Source organism: Ranitomeya imitator, chromosome 8 (assembly GCF_032444005.1).
Source record: "Ranitomeya imitator isolate aRanImi1 chromosome 8, aRanImi1.pri, whole genome shotgun sequence".
Classification (NCBI taxonomy): domain Eukaryota; kingdom Metazoa; phylum Chordata; class Amphibia; order Anura; family Dendrobatidae; genus Ranitomeya; species Ranitomeya imitator.
This window is the reverse complement of record NC_091289.1, coordinates 73,892,661-73,909,293: the sequence shown is the minus strand read 5'-3', so window position 1 is coordinate 73,909,293 and position 16,633 is coordinate 73,892,661. Positions and strand designations below refer to the sequence as shown.

The window sequence follows — 16,633 nt, the reverse complement described above, 5'->3', positions numbered from 1 at the left end:
GGATCTGTGGATGACACTATTATGTGGATCTGTGGATGACGCACTGTTATGTGGATCTGTTGATGATGCACTGTTATGGGGATCTGTGGATAACACTCTGTTATGGGGGATCTGTGGATGACACGCTGATATGGGGGATCTGTGGATAACACTCGGTTATGGTGGATCTGTGGATGACGCACTGTTATGTGGATCTCTGGAAAACATTGTTATGGAGGATATGTGGATAACACTTATGGGTGATCTGTGGATAACACTGTTATGGATGATCTGTGGATAACACGGTTATAGGGGATCTGTGGATAACACGGTTATGGGGGATCTGTGGGTGACACACTGTTATGGGGGATCTGTGGATAACATTCTGTTATGGGGATCTGTGGATGACGAACTTCTATGGGTGATCTGTGGATGACGCACTGTTATGGGGGATCTGTGGATAACACTCTGTTATGGGTGATCTGTGAATGACGCACTGTTATGGGTGATCTGTGCATGATGCACTGTTATGGGGATCTGTGGATAACACTCTTATGGGGGATCTGTGGATAACACTGTTATGGGTGATCTGTGAATGACACTCTGTTATAGGGGATCTGTGGATAACACTGTTATGGGAGATCTGCGGATATCACTGTTATGGGGGATCTGTAGATAACACTCTTATGTGGATCTGTGGATGACGCTCTATTGTGTGGATCTGTGGATGACACGCTGATATGGGGATCTGTGGATAACACTCTTATGGGGGATCTGTGGATGACACACTGATATGGGGGATCTGTGAATGACACTCTGTTATGGGGATCTGTGGATGACACGCTGTTATGGGGGATCTGTGGATAACACTGTTATGGGGGATCCGTGGATAACACTCTGTTATGGGGGATCTGTGGATGACGCTCTGTTATGGGGATCTGTGGATGACGCACTGTTATGGGGGATCTGTGAATAACACTCTGTTATGGGGGATCTGTGGATACCACTCTTATGTGGATCTGTGGATGACGCTCTGTTATGTGGATCTGTGGATGATGTACTGTTATGTGGATCTGTGGATGACACACTGTTATGGGGGATCTGTGGATAACACTCTGTTATGTGGATCTGTGGATGACGCACTGTTATGTGGATCTGTGGATGATGCACTGTTATGGGGGATCTGTGGATAACACTCTGTTATGGGGGATCTGTGGATGACACACTGATATGGGGGATCTGTGGATTACACTGTTATGGGGGATCTGTGGATAACACTGTTATGGGGGATCTGTGGATAACACTGTTATAGGGGATCTGTGGATAACACTGTTATGGGGATCTGTGGATAACACTTTGTTATGGGGGATCTGTGGATAACACTTATGTGGATCTGTGGATGAAGCTCTGTTGTGTGGATCTGTGGATGACGCACTGTTATGTGGGATCTGTGGATAACACTCTGCTATAGGGGATCTGTTGGTGACACGCTGATATGGGGGATCTGTGGATAACACTCTGTTATGGGGATCTGTGGATGACACGCTGGTATGGGGGATCTGTTAATGACGCTCTGTTATGGGGATCTGTGGATGACGCACTGTTATGGGGGATCTGTGGATAACACTGTTATGGGTGATCTGTGCATGACACTCTGTTATGGGGGATCTGTGGATGACGTGCTGTTATGGGGATCTGTGGATAACACTGTTATGGGGTATCTGGATAACACTGTTATGGGTGATCTGTGGATAACACTGTTATAGGGGATCTGTGGATAACACTGTATTAGGGGGTCTGTGGATAGCACTGTTATGGGGGATCTGTGGATAACACTGTAATAGGGGGTCTGTGGATAGCACTGTTATGGGGATCTGTGGATAACACTGTTATAGGGGATCTGTGGATAACACTGTAATAGGGGGTCTGTGGATAGCACTGTTATGGGGGATCTGTGGATAACACTGGTATGGGGATCTGTGGATAATACTGTTATGGGGGATCTGTGGATAATACTGTTATGGGGGATCTGTGGATAACACTCTGATATGGGGGATCTGTAGATAACACTGCTATGAGGATCTGTGGATAACACTGTTATGGGGATCTGTGGATAATACTGTTATGGGGGATCTGTGGATAACACTCTGATATGGGGGATCTGTGGATAACACTGCTATGGGAATCTGTGGATAACACTGTTATGGGGGATCTGTGGATAACACTATAAGGCTACGTTCAGACTAGCGTTGTGCGCCGCTGCGTCGGCGACGCAACGCACAACGCACGCAAAAACGCGGCAAAACGCACGCAAAAACGCTGCGTTTTGCGACGCGTGCGTCGTTTTTTGCCGAAAATCAGACGCAAGAAAAATGCAACTTGTTGCATTTTCTTGGTCCGACGCTAGCGGCAAAAAAGACGCCTTTGTCGCAAAACGCAACAAACAAAAACGCATGCGTCCCCCATGTTAAACATAGGGGCGCATGACGCGTGCGTCGCCGCTGCGTCGCCCGACGCACACTAGCACAACGCTAGTCTGAACGTAGCCTTATGGGGATCTGTGGATAATACTGTTATGGGGGATCTGTGGATAACACTCTGATATGGGGGATCTGTGGACAACATTGTTATGGGGATCTGTGGATAACACTGTTATGGGAGATCTGTGGATAACACTTATGGGGGATCTGTGGATAACACTGTTATGGGGGATCTGTGGATAACACTGTTATGGGGGATCTGTGGATAACACTGTTATGGGGGATCTGTGGATAACACTGTTATGGGGATCTTTGGATAACACTGTTATGGGGGATCTGTGGATAACACTTATGGGTGATCTGTAGATAACACTTATGGGTGATATGTGGATAACACTGTTATGGGTGATTTGTGGATAACACTGTTATAGGGGATCTGTGGATAACACTGTTATAGGGGATCTGTGGATAACACTGTTATGGGGGATCTGTGGATAGCACTGTTATGGGGGATCTGTGGATAACACTGTTATGGGGATCTGTGGATAATACTGTTATGGGGGATCTGTGGATAATACTGTTATGGGGATCTGTGGATAGCACTGTTATGGGGAATCTGTGGATAACACTGTTATGGGGATCTGTGGATAATACTGTTATGGGGGATCTGTGGATAATACTGTTATGGGGGATCTGTGGATACCACTCTTATGTGGATCTGTGGATCACGTTCTGTTATGTGGATCTGTGGATGACGCTCTGTTATGTGGATCTGTGGATGATGCACTGTTATGTGGATCTGTGGATGACGCTCTGTTATGTGGATCTGTGGATGACGCACTGTTATGGGGGATCTGTGGATAACACTCTGTTATGTGGATCTGTGGATGATGCACTGTTATGTGGATCTGTGGATGACACACTGTTATGGGGGATCTGTGGATAACACTTATGTGCATCTGTGGATCTCACTCTGTTATGGGGGATCTGTGGATAAAATTAGTAAATGTCCAACATGGTGTTCAGAAACCAGTCGCTATGCCACTAGTGGTAAAGCGAGTCCACAAGAAAAAAAACGTATGTCCTCACATAGAAGTATTCCAAGGGCGAGTATATAGGAAAATACCGCTCTTGGATCCACGCTGTGGGAAAGTATAGTATCACCGGAAGGTCAAGATGCAAAACTAAAATAGCAGATATGTTTCATACTGTATGATGTAGAACTGTCCTATCTTGGTGTCCTCTTGGAGGAGTGTTGTAGCAACGATTAACAGCGTTTATTCAGTTGATGTAGAGCTTACACCATTAGTATGTATATTGGGATATGTTGGAGATCTGTCTATTGATGAGTACGGAAAAATTGCGGCGGCACCTATGTTATATATGGCAAGAAAATTGAAAGGCCAAAAATGAATAGCTGTTCAGTAGCCTATGATATCAGAATTTATTGATTAAGTTAACTGGTTAGTAAATTTGGAAAAAAGACATAAACCTAAAAAGAGATGCAATCTCTAAATTTGACAAGATATGGGGTCTATGGCTTGATGACTCTGGTTTGACATCTAGGGAATTGAGATTTCGCCTCAGCTTGCTTTGAAGTTATGTTTATATGATGCCTCAAATTAAACTTCTTTGAAAATTAATAGAAATGTTATTAGTGTTTTCACAAGCTATATGTAATTGGTTTGACTACTGTTACTATGTTTAAATATTTGTGTATCCAATTACACTGGTTTTGCAGAGCCAAGATGTATAAATAACGCATGAATAATGTTTCTTAAGGTTGGGGGAGTGGAGAGCTGTGTTTCTCCAGTGTTTGTCTGGTTTTTGTTTTTCCTCTTTGTGTTAATCTTTATAAAATGAAAAAAAAAAATTGATTAAAAAAAATATCACCGGAAGGTGTAAGATTTGGAAACAACTAGGTTCACACAATAAAAGTATAGATTAGGGCAGTGGTGTGCCAGTGGTGTAACCAAGAGTCCAGTGAAATTCCAGGAATACAAAATGGACGCAAAAAAATTTGAATATAATGACTCAGATAAAATATATATGAGGTCTCTGGGTCACCCCAGTGAATTTTACCAATGATCCAGTACCTTAAGTGCCAATATTAAAAGCAATATTTAAACTTTATTTAAGTATGGGAGGGACTTTTATCTCCAACAATGAGGAACAGCCATGGGGACCAGGTTTGCACCCAGTTACGCTAATCTCTCTGTCTGCAATAAACTGTCATTTACCCACGACCTCTTTATCAATAACAACTTCCTTCATTGGCATCACTGAAACCTGGCTCACTCCCTCTGACTCAGCCTCTCCAGCCGCACTATGGTGGATTCCACCTCTCTCACACCCCTCGCCCCAGCAACAAACGCGGTGGAGGAGTTGGCTTGCTTCTGTCCGGTACCTGCTCCTTTACCCCCATTACACTACCACCCTCCACTACTCTTCCCTCATTTGAGGTACACTCCGTCCGAATCTACTCCCCCTCCAACCTCCAGCTGGCTGTCATCTACCGCCCCCCAGAACTAGCCATCTCCACCTTTCTTGACCACTTCACCACCTGGCTACTTAATTTTCTCTCAGCTGACATCCCCACTATCATCATGGGTGACTTCAATATCCCCATTGACACTTCCACCTCAGCCGCCTCTAAAGTTTTATCGCTCACTGCCTCCTTTGGTCTCACTCAATGGACATCTGCAGCCACCCATAAAGATGGCCACACACTGGACCTCATCATCACCCACCTCTGTTTTCTTACTAACTCACCCCTCCCCCTGTCTGACCACAACCTACTGACATTTTCTCCCCTCTCCTCTCCTAGTGCACAACCCCCACTCCACAAACTCACTCACCCTTGCAGAAATCTCAAACACCTCAATTTACACTCACTCTCTGAGTCCCTTCTCCCTCTTATAGACATAGCTTCCTTCCATGACACAGATGCTAATGCCACTTTTTATAACACCACAATAACAGCTACATTTGATTTGGCCGCCCCCCTCACACATAGCAAAACTCATACAATCAACAGGCAGCCCTGGCTGACCAGCCTGACCAAAGAACTGAGATGGGCTTCCAGGGTCGCTGAGGGGAGATGGAAGAGAGCTAGTTCTGCTGAGCACTTCACTGCATACAAGCAGTCCCTTGCCAGCTTCAAGTCCACGCTTACTGCCGCAAAACAAACCTACTTCTCATCTCTCATATTCTCCCTGACTCACAACCCTAAACAGCTCTACAACACTTTCAATTCTCTACTCCTTCCCCCAGCACCTCCTCACTCTCCTCTCATTTCTGCTGAAGACTTTGCCTCTTTCTTTAAGCAGAAGATCGATACCATTAGACAAAGCTTTGGCCCGCAGCCCCCAATGCCCCTCATCTTTACTTGTAAGCCCTGTTGTTCCAAAGCCAGCTTCTCCACCATGACAGACGATCAGCTCTCCATCCTTCTGTCAAGATCACATCTCACCACTTCCACGCTTGACCCGCTCCGTCCCTCCTCATTCCTAACCTTGCAAAAGTCTTCATTCCAACCCTAACACAACCCTTCAACCTCTCACTTACAAACAGTGTCTTCCCCTCATCCTTCAAACATGCATCAATCACACCTATCCTCAAAAAACCTCCCTTCGACCAATCCTCTGTGTCCAGCTATTGCCCAATATCTCTTCTCCCTTATGCCTTAAAACTACTGGAACAGCATGTCCATCTTGAACTGTGCTCCCACCTCTCCTCCTGCTCCCTCTTTGACCGGTTACAATCTGGCTTCCGATCACATCACTCAACTGAAACTGCCCTAACTATAGTGACCAACGACCTACTAACCGCCAAGAGCAAGTGACACTACTCTGTCCTCTTTGTCCTGGACCTGCCTTCTGCCTTCGACACTGTGGACCACTCCCTCCTGTTACAGATTCTCTCATCTCTTGGCATCACAGACTTGGCCCTATCCTGGATCTCATCATATCTAACAGACCGGACATTCAGTGTCTCCCACTCCCACACCACCAACTCATCTCGCCCCCTGTCTGTCGGTGTTCCCCAAGGCTCAGTTCTAGGATCCCAACTCTTCTCCATCTACACCTTCGGCCTGAAACAGATCATAGAATCCCATGGTTTATAATATCATCTCTACGCCGATGACACGCAGATCTACCTATCTGGACCTGACATCACCTCCTTACTCAACAAAATCCCACAATATCTGTCTGCTATTTCATCTTTCTTTTCTGCTCGCTTTCTAAAACTGAACATGGACAAAACAGAATTCATCATCTTTTCCCCACCTCACTCTACCCCTCCACCCGACCTATCTATCAATGTCAACGGCTGCTCTCTTTCCCCGGTCCTGCATGCTCGGTGCCTCGGGGTGATCCTTGACTCTACCCTCTCTTTCAAGGCACATATAAAAGCCCTTGCCTCCTCCTGCCGATTACAACTCAAAAACATTTCCCGGATTTGTGCATTCCTTGACCATGAAACCACAAAAACACTAGTACATGCCCTTATCTTCCGCATCGACTACTGCTACCTCCTACTCTCTGGCCTCCCCTCTAGCACTCGCCTCCCCTCTAGCGCTCTGGCACCACTCCAATCCATCCTAAACTCTGCTGCCTGACTAATCCACCTGTCTCCCCGTTATTCCTCAGCCTCTCCTCTCTGCCAGGCCCTTCATTGGCTTCCTATTGCCCAGAGGCTACAGTTCAAAACACTAACAATGACATACAAAGTCATTCACAACCTGTCTTCTCCATACATCTGTGACATTGTCTCCCGGTACCTACCCACATGCAACCTTCGATCGTCTCATGATCTCCTTCTCTATTCCTCTCTCATCTCTTCCCACAACCGCATCCAAGACTTCTCCCGTGCTTCCCCTATACTCTGGAACTCTCTACCCCAACACATCAGGCTCTCGCCTACCACGGAAACCTTCAAAAGGAACCTGAAGACCCACCTCTTCCGACAAGCCTACAACCTGCAGTGATCCTCAGTCTACTGAACCGCCGCATGACAGCTCTACCCTCTCCTAGTGTATCCTCACCCATCCCCTGTAGATTGTGAGCCCTCACGGGCAGGGTCCTCTCTTCTCCTGTACTTGTGTGTGCCTTGTTTTACTCATGTTTATTGTACTTGTCTATATTTGCCCTGTTCACATGTAAAGACCACGGAATAAATGGTGCTAGAAAATGTATAATAACAATAGTAATGATGTGAGCCTGTGGAAACATCTACATATCTATCCCCAGGGTGAGCTGCGTGCAGGCCTGCTCCTTTGGAAACGTTTTATATGACAGAAAATACCCAAAAGTGACTAAGAATTGCACTCCTCAAGGTGCTCAAAATCACATTCAAGAAATTTATTAACCCGTCAGAAGCTTTGCAGGAATCTTTAGAATGTGGAAGGAAAAAATGAACGTTTAACTTTTTTTTGCAAAAATTTTAATTTAGACCCACATTTTTTATTTTCAAAAGGGTAATAGTAAAATATGGACCCCAAAATTTGTTGTGCAATTTTTCTTGAGAATGGCGATACATACCACTACTTAATTAGAAGACTTTTCCCTGCCTGTCAGCAGCTTCCATGTCTAGACACGGATGTTGGGGAGCGGCAGGGAAAATTGTAATCAAAACGGGGAAGGGCCCAATAAGCAAATGAGGCGTAACCGTGCACCAAACTGTAGGCAGTGAAAAGGGTGCACCAAAGGCTCTTCATTTGCATATGAATTAAAAGTTATTTTCTCAGGCACTGCACCAGGAACAGATCCAGGGCTAGTATGTTTGCTATAGGGGCCAAGGTTCCCTACACCACTGTATAGCTTACTTAAAATGCATTTTGGGGATAACAGACTCTTTCTAATTGTTTTATTTGGGAAAATCCCTGTAATGAAGCACTACAGTCAAAACATTTTCCACCACATTTATATAAAGAAATTAAATGTAATTCACTGTAAAAAAAAAAGTGCCTAAAGTAGATAAAGAACAAAAATCCTGAATTGAATCACTATGTAAAAGTAAAAGCGATATAGTAGTTCAGGCCTCATACACACCTTTATTATCTGGTTATTTTTCACATAGTGCAGTGTGTTCGCTCTATTCCCTCCGGCGACCACTGGTGGGTATGCAAGAATTTCAGCACCCCGGATTCGACACTCAAAATCAAACTGTAAAGGAATAAAATATAGTGATAATAATGTAATATAAAAAAAATAGTGTGTCTTTAGTGAGACACTTAGCTCAAGAAGCTCACGTTTCACATGTTGAATATGGCAATTCATGTCTTGCAGTCGTCTCGATAACACAGAGAATGAGAAGGAACATTTAAGGGGTTGTTTCTATAGGGCAATTCCAGTCCATATGCGCGGTTAGATCATGGTCACATTACGAGACTTTATGCACAGATATCACATTATACCCCTCTGTTTTCCCCCTCAGGGTATGTGCACACGATGCGGATTTTGCTGCGGATCCGCAGCGTTTCCGCAGCAGTTTCTCATGTGTTTACAGTTCAATGTAAACCTATGGGAAACAAAAAATGCTGTGTACATGCTGCGGAAAAAATGCACGGAAACGCAGCGGTTTACATTCTGCAGCATGTCACTTCTTTCTGCGGATTCCGCAGCGGTTTTACAACTGCGCCAATAGAAAACCTCAGTTGTAAAAACCGCAGAAAAACCACGGTAAATCCGCAATAAATCCGCAGCGGTTTTCCACTGTGGATTTATCAAATCTGCTGAAATCCACTGCAGAAAAATCCGCATTGGACCCAGAATACGAGGGCCACTGTCACCCCCTCCAGCCGTTATAAACTAAAAGGGCCACCTTGTGCAGCAGTAATGCTGCATTCTAACAAGGTGGCTCTTTTAGTTTTTGGTGCATTTATTCCCAAAATAAAATACCTATCTTTAGACAGGGAGGCGGGTCTTAACCCCCCTGCTGGAAACGCCACACTGCCGCCACTCAAATCTTCAGGGGTGCCGGGTGCCGCCCCCTCTGCGCTGTTTTCCCATGAAATCCGCCGCCGGGGGTGACAGTGGCTCTTTAATGTGACCACAAGGGAGATGGGCAAGAGCTCCCCCACAGCTGACTGCTGGATGTTTGATTGCTTGTTGCTGGAGGAACACTTCTCTCCTCCCTCTGGACAGGAGTATTGTAGCCAGGTATGTGCTGTGCGTCAAATGGAATAAGTGACTGCTACTCTTAATGCCAGAATACACCAATCTGAAACTGGGCTCCGTGGGATTATTACTGGGAGCAGAAAATGCATGCGCTTTTAGTTTTTTCCTCCTCAGCTTGTTTCCCCCCTTCACTCCCTTTCCACTTACCCTTGGTACCTTTGTCACTCCTCTCACATCTGATGCTGTAAATCTATGAGGAATATCAAGTATATACTTGTGGGTATTCTCGGATGGTATTCATTTCCAGCTAAGATATGTATGAGATCTTTATGAATCTCTTATTATCTACGGTATGTATACAGCATGTTCCTCTGTCTTCTACTGTTAAAATCTGTGAAAATTTGTAGGAAAAATTACAGTTTCAAAAAATTTAAATAAATGTAAATAACTTGCTTTAGCTTCCTCCTATTAGCCAGAGCTAAATGTACATACAGTGGGGCAAAAAAGTATTTAGCCAGTCAGCAATAGTGCAAGTTCCACCACTTAAAAAGATGAGAGGCGTCTGTAATTTACATCATAGGTAGACCTCAACTATGGGAGACAAACTGAGAAAAAAAATCCAGAAAATCACATTGTCTGTTTTTTTAACAATTTATTTGCATATTATGGTGGAAAATAAGTATTTGGTCAGAAACAAAATTTCATCTCAATACTTTGTAATATATCCTTTGTTGGCAATGACAGAGGTCAAACGTTTTCTGTAAGTCTTCACAAGGTTGCCACACACTGTTGTTGGTATGTTGGCCCATTCCTCCATGCAGATCTCCTCTAGAGCAATGATGTTTTTGGCTTTTCGCTTGGCAACACGGACTTTCAACTCCCTCCAAAGGTTTTCTATAGGGTTGAGATCTGGAGACTGGCTAGGCCACACCAGGACCTTGAAATGCTTCTTACGAAGCTACTCCTTCATTGCCCTGGCGGTGTGCTTTGGATCATTGTCATGTTGAAAGACCCAGTCACGTTTCATATTCAATGCCCTTGCTGATGGAAGGAGGTTTGCACTCAAAATCTCACGATACATGGCCCCATTCATTCTTTCATGTACCCGTATCAGTCGTCCTGGCCCCTTTGCAGAGAAATAGCCCCAAAGCATGATGTTTCCACCACCATGCTTTACAGTAGGCATGGTGTTTGATGGATGCAACTCAGTATTCTTTTTCCTCCAAACACGACAAGTTGTGTTTCTACCAAACAGTTCCAGTTTGGTTTCATCAGACCATAGGACATTCTCCCAAAACTCCTCTGGATCATCCAAATGCTCTCTAGCAAACTTCAGACGGGCCCGGACATGTACTGGCTTAAGCAGTGGGACACGTCTGGCACTGCAGGATCTGAGTCCATGGTGGCGTAGTGTGTTACTTATGGTAGGCCTTGTTACATTGGTCCCAGCTCTCTGCAGTTCATTCACTAGGTCCCCCCGCGTGGTTCTGGGATTTTTGCTCACCGTTCTTGTGATCATTCTGACCCCACGGGGTGGGATTTTGCATGGAGCCCCATATCGAGGGAGATTATCAGTGGTCTTGTATGTCTTCCATTTTCTAATTATTGCTCCCACTGTTGATTTCTTCACTCCAAGCTGGTTGGCTATTGCAGATTCAGTCTTCCCAGCCTGGTGCAGGGCTACAATTTTGTTTCTGGTGTCCTTTGACAGCTCTTTGGTCTTCACCAAAGTGGAGTTTGGAGTCAGACTGTTTGAGGGTGTGCACAGGTGTCTTTTTATACTGATAACAAGTTTAAACAGGTGCCATTACTACAGGTAATGAGTGGAGGAAAGAGGAGACTCTTAAAGAAGAAGTTACAGGTCTGTGAGAGCCAGAAATCTTGATTGTTTGTTTCTGACCAAATACTTATTTTCCACCATAATATGCAAATAAATTGTTAAAAAAACAGACAATGTGATTTTCTGGATTTTTTTTTCTCAGTTTGTCTCCCATAGTTGAGGTCTACCTATGATGTAAATTACAGACGCCTCTCATCTTTTTAAGTGGTGGAACTTGCACTATTGCTGACTGACTAAATACTTTTTTGCCCCACTGTACATGTACATGGTTGTGCTGGCATGAGATCCTGACCATGTGCAGCAGCCATTTCCAGATCCTAAGCTTACTCCTCACATCCAGAGGATGCTTGTGATATGTACTTTACTTTTTTAATTTTTCTTCCATAATGTATCATCTTACCATATCTGCATAGTGAGCCCTTTATATCTATATATCTACTATATAATTGTTTAAGGGTCATTTTTGTCATTCTGTCTGTCTGTCCTTCTGTCTGTCACAGATATTCATTGGTCGCGGCCTCTGTCTGTCATGGAATCCAAGTCGCTGATTGGTCGCGGCAAAACAGCCACGACCAATCAGCAGAAAAATGGCCGCTCCTTCCTCCCCACAGTCAGTGCCCGCTCCATACTCCTCTCCAGTCAGCGCTCACACAGGGTTAATGGCTGCGTTACACCGCGTTATGCCGCGGTGTAACGCACTCCCTTAACGCTGCTATTAACCCTGTGTGACCAACTTTTTACTATTGAGGCTGCCTATGCAGCCTCAATAGTAAAAAGATCTAATGTTAAAAATAATTTAAAAAAATAAAAAATCGTTATATACTCACCGTCCGTCAGCCCCCGCATCCAGAACCGGCCTTTACCGCTCCTCGCAACGCTCCGGTGACCGGACCATGCATTGTGGTCTCGCGAGATGATGATGTGGCGGTCTCATGAGACCACTACGTCATCATCTCGCGAGACCGCAATACACCGCGTGACCAATCAGCGACATTGCCGCGGGATTTAAATCCTGCTTTGCTGATTGGTAGCGCCCAGCCGACCTTGGTGTGGGATTTAAATCCCGCTTCGCTGATTGGTTGCGCCCAGCCGGCGCGACCAATCAGCGACATTGGCGCGGGATTTAAAGGGAACCTGTCACCTGAATTTGGCGGGACCGGTTTTGGGTCATATGGGCGGAGTTTTCGGGTGTTTGATTCACCCTTTCCTTACCCGCTGGCTGTATGCTGGCTGAAATATTGGATTGAAGTTCATTCTCTGTCCTCCGAAACAAACACCCGAAAACTCTGCCCATAAGACCCAAAACCGGTCCCGCCAAATTCAGGTGACCGATTCCCTTTAAATCCCGCTAAGCTGATTGGTAGCGCCTAACCTGGCGCGCGCGACCAATCAGCGACATTGGCGCGGGATTTAAATCCCGCTTCGCTGATTGGTAGCACCCAGCCAACATTGGCGCAGGATTTAAATCCCACTTCGCTGATTGGTAGCGCCCAGCCGGCGCGACCAATCAGCGACATTGCCGCGGGATTTAAATCCCGCTTCGCTGATTGGTAGCACCCAGCCAACATTGGCGCAGGATTTAAATCCCACTTCGCTGATTGGTAGCGCCCAGCTGGCGCGACCAATCAGCGACATTGCCGCGGGATTTAAATCCTGCTTCGCTGATTGCTCGCTCCCAGCCAGCGCGACCAATCAGCGACATTGGCGTGGGATTTAAATCCCCCTTTGCTGATTGCTCGCTCCCAGCCAGCGCGACCAATCAGCGACATTGGCGTGGGATTTAAATCCTGCTTCGCTGATTGGTTGCGCCCAGCCGGCGCAACCAATCAGTGACATTGCCGCGGGATTTAAATCCCGCTTCGCTGATTGGTAGCGCCCAGCCGGCGCACGCGACCAATCAGCGACATTGGCGCGGGATTTAAATCCCGCTTCGCTGATTGGTCGCGCCCAGCCGACATTGGCGTGGTACTTAAATCCCGCTTCGCTGATTGGTAGCGCCCAGCCGGCGTGACCAATCAGCGACATTGCCGTGGGACTTTTTACTATTGTAAAAATCAATAGTAAACAGATGTAATGTTAAAAATAATAAAAAAACAAAAAACCTGCTATTCTCACCTTCCGTAGTCCGACGATGCGCTCGCGCCGGCCGCCATCTGCCGTTTCCAGAGATGCATTGCGAAATTACCCAGAAGACTTAGCGGTCTCGCGAGACCGGTAAGTCATCTGGGTAATTTCGTAATGCATCCTGGGAACAGAAGATGGCGGCAGCCGCGCTTCTCGGTACAGCTTCACTGGATCTCAGGGGGTGAGTATATAACTATTTGTTATTTTCATTTTTTTTTTTAATAGGGATATGGCGCCCACACTGCTAAATACTGCGTGGGCTGCGTTATATACTACATGGCTGCTATATACTATATGGGCAGTGTTATATACTGCGTGGGCTGTGCTTTATACTGCGTGCCCTGTGTTATATACTGCGTGGGCTGTGTTATACACCGCGTGGTTGCTATATACTACATGGGCAGTGTTATATACTCCGTGGGCTGTGTGATATACTGCGTGGCCTGTGTTATATACTACGTCGCCTGTGTTATATACTGCGTGGCTGCTATATACTGCATGGGCTGTATTATATAGTACGTGAACTGTGTTATATAGTACGTGGGCTGTGTTATATACTGCGTGGGCAGTGTTATATACTGCGTGGGTTGTATTATATAGTACGTGGGCTGTGTTATATAGTACGTGGGCTGTGTTATATAGTACGTGGGCTGTGTTATATACTGCATGGGCTGTGCAATATACTACATGGCTGCTATATACTGCATGGGCTGTATTATATAGTACGTGAACTGTGTTATATACTACGTGGGCTGTGTTATATACTGCGTGGGCAGTGTTATATACTGCGTGGGTAGTGTTATATAGTACGTGGGCTGTGTTATATAGTACGTGGGCTGTGTTATATAGTACGTGGGCTGTGTTATATAGTACGTGGGCTGTGTTATATACTGCGTGGGCTGTGTTATATACTGCGTGGGCTGTGCTATATACTACATGGGCTGTGTTATATACTGCGCGGGCTGTGTTATATACTACTTCGCCTGTGTTATATACTGCGTGGCTACTATATACTGCGTGGGCTGTGTTATATAATACGTGGGCTGTGTTATATACTCTGAGGGCTGTGTTATATACTCCGTGGGCTGTGTTATATACTCCGTGCGCTGTGTGATATACTGTGTGGCCTGTGTTATATATTGCGTGGCTGCTATATACTGCGTGGGCTGTGTTATATAGTACGTGGGCTGTGTGATATACTGCGTAGCCTGTGCTATATACTACGTGACCTGTGTTATATACTGCGTGGCTGCTATATACCACGTGGCCTGTGTTATATACTGTTTGGGCTGTGTTATATACTGCGTGGCCTGTATTGACGCATCGGGTATTCTACAATATGTATGTATGTATATAGCAGCCACATAGTATATAGCACAGGCCACGTAATATTTGCTATATACTACGTGGACTGTGCTATATACATACATACATATTCTAGAATACCCGATGCGTTAGAATCGGGCCACTATCTACTTCAGTTATATTTGGTTGGTGTGATTGACTAATGTGATGTAACTGTATGTTATTTATTTGTGCCTTGGGTTTTGTCCTGTATGCTTTAAAAAAACCTAGGTTATTATTATTATTTACTAGCTATTGAACCCGTTCTACGCCCAGGTGGTGAGCTTTTATATTGGTATATGGTCTCCATCCTGGTATATGCTGCTCCATCCTGCGTCCCCATCCTGTCATGTACTCCCATCCTGCTCCCCATCCTGTCATGTGCTCCCATCTTGCGCCCCCATCCTGTCATGTGCTGCTCCCATCCTGCGCCCCCATTCTGTCATGTGCTGCTTCCATCCTGCGTCCCCATCCTGTCATGTGCTGCTCCCATCCTGCGCCCCCATCCTGTCATGTGCTGCTCCCTTCCTGCACCCCCATTCTGTCATGTGCTGCTCCCATCCTGCACAACCATTCTGTCATGTAATGCTTCCATCCTGCGCCCCCATTCGGTAATGTGCTGCACCCATTCTGCGCCCCCATTCTGTCATATGCTGCTCCCATCTCTCTCTCTCCGGCTCTACTACCTGAGTGTGGCTCTACTGCCTGAGTGCAGCTGTACTGCCTGAGTGCGGCTGTACTGAGTGCAGCTGTACTGCCTGAGTGCGGCTATACTAAGTGTGGATGTACTGCCTGAGTGTGGCTATACTGAGTGTGGCTGTACTGCCTGAGTGCGGCTATACTGAGTGCGGCTGTACTGCTTGAGTGCGGCTGTACTGCCTGAGTGCAGCTGTACTGAGGGCGGCTGAACTGCCTGAGTGCGGCTGTACTGAATGCTGCTGCATTACTGCTTGAGTACGGTTGTACTGAGTGTGGCTATACTGAGTGTGGCCATACTGAGTGCAGCTGTACTGCTTGTGCGTCTGTACTGAGTGCAGCTGTACTGCTTGAGTGCGGCTATACTGAGTGCGGCTGTACTGCGTGAGTGCAACTATAGTGAGTGCGGTTGAACTGCGTGAGTGCGGCATTAGTGAGTGCTGCTGCTTTACTGCTTGATTGCGGCTATACTGAGTGCGGCTGTACTGCATGAGTGCGGCTATACTGAGTGTGGCTGTACTGCCTGAGTGCGGCTATACTGAGCTTGGCTGTACTGCCTGAATGCGGCTATACTGAGCGTGACTTTACTGTATGAGTGTGGCTATACTGCCTGAGTGTGGCTATACTGAGTGTGGCTGAACTGCCTGAGTGCGGCTGGCTATACTGAGCGTGACTGTACTGCATGAGTGTGGCTAAATTGAGCGTGGCTGTACTGCCTGAGTGCGGCTATACTGAGCGTGGCTGTACTGCCTGAGTGTGGCTATACTAAGCGTGACTGTACTGTGTGAGTGCGGCTGTACTGTGTGAGTGCGGCTGTACTGTGTGAGTGTGGCTGTACTGTGTGGGTGCGGCCGAGTGTGGCTGTACTGTGTGAGTGCGGCCGAGTGTGGCTGTACTGTGTGAGTGCAGCTGTACTGTGTGAGTGCGACCGAGTGTGGCTGTACTGTGAGTGCAGCTGTACTGTGTGAGTGCGGCAGAGTGTGGCTGTACTGTGTGAGTGCGACCGAGTGTGGCTGTACTGTGTGAGTGCGGCCGAGTGTGGCTGTACT

At 46.2% G+C, this 16,633-nt stretch overlaps 1 protein-coding gene across 1 annotated transcript in view; it reads right to left on the bottom strand.

The window, feature by feature from the left end:
• Window positions 1–16,633, bottom strand: part of XPNPEP3 (X-prolyl aminopeptidase 3) — a 243,267-nt gene that overhangs the window by 131,538 nt on the left and 95,096 nt on the right. Inside the window, exon 6 of the mRNA XM_069737081.1 lies at window positions 8,513–8,626. Within this exon, the coding sequence (XP_069593182.1) occupies window positions 8,513–8,626 (114 nt within the window). The remainder of the gene's footprint in view (window positions 1–8,512; window positions 8,627–16,633) is intronic.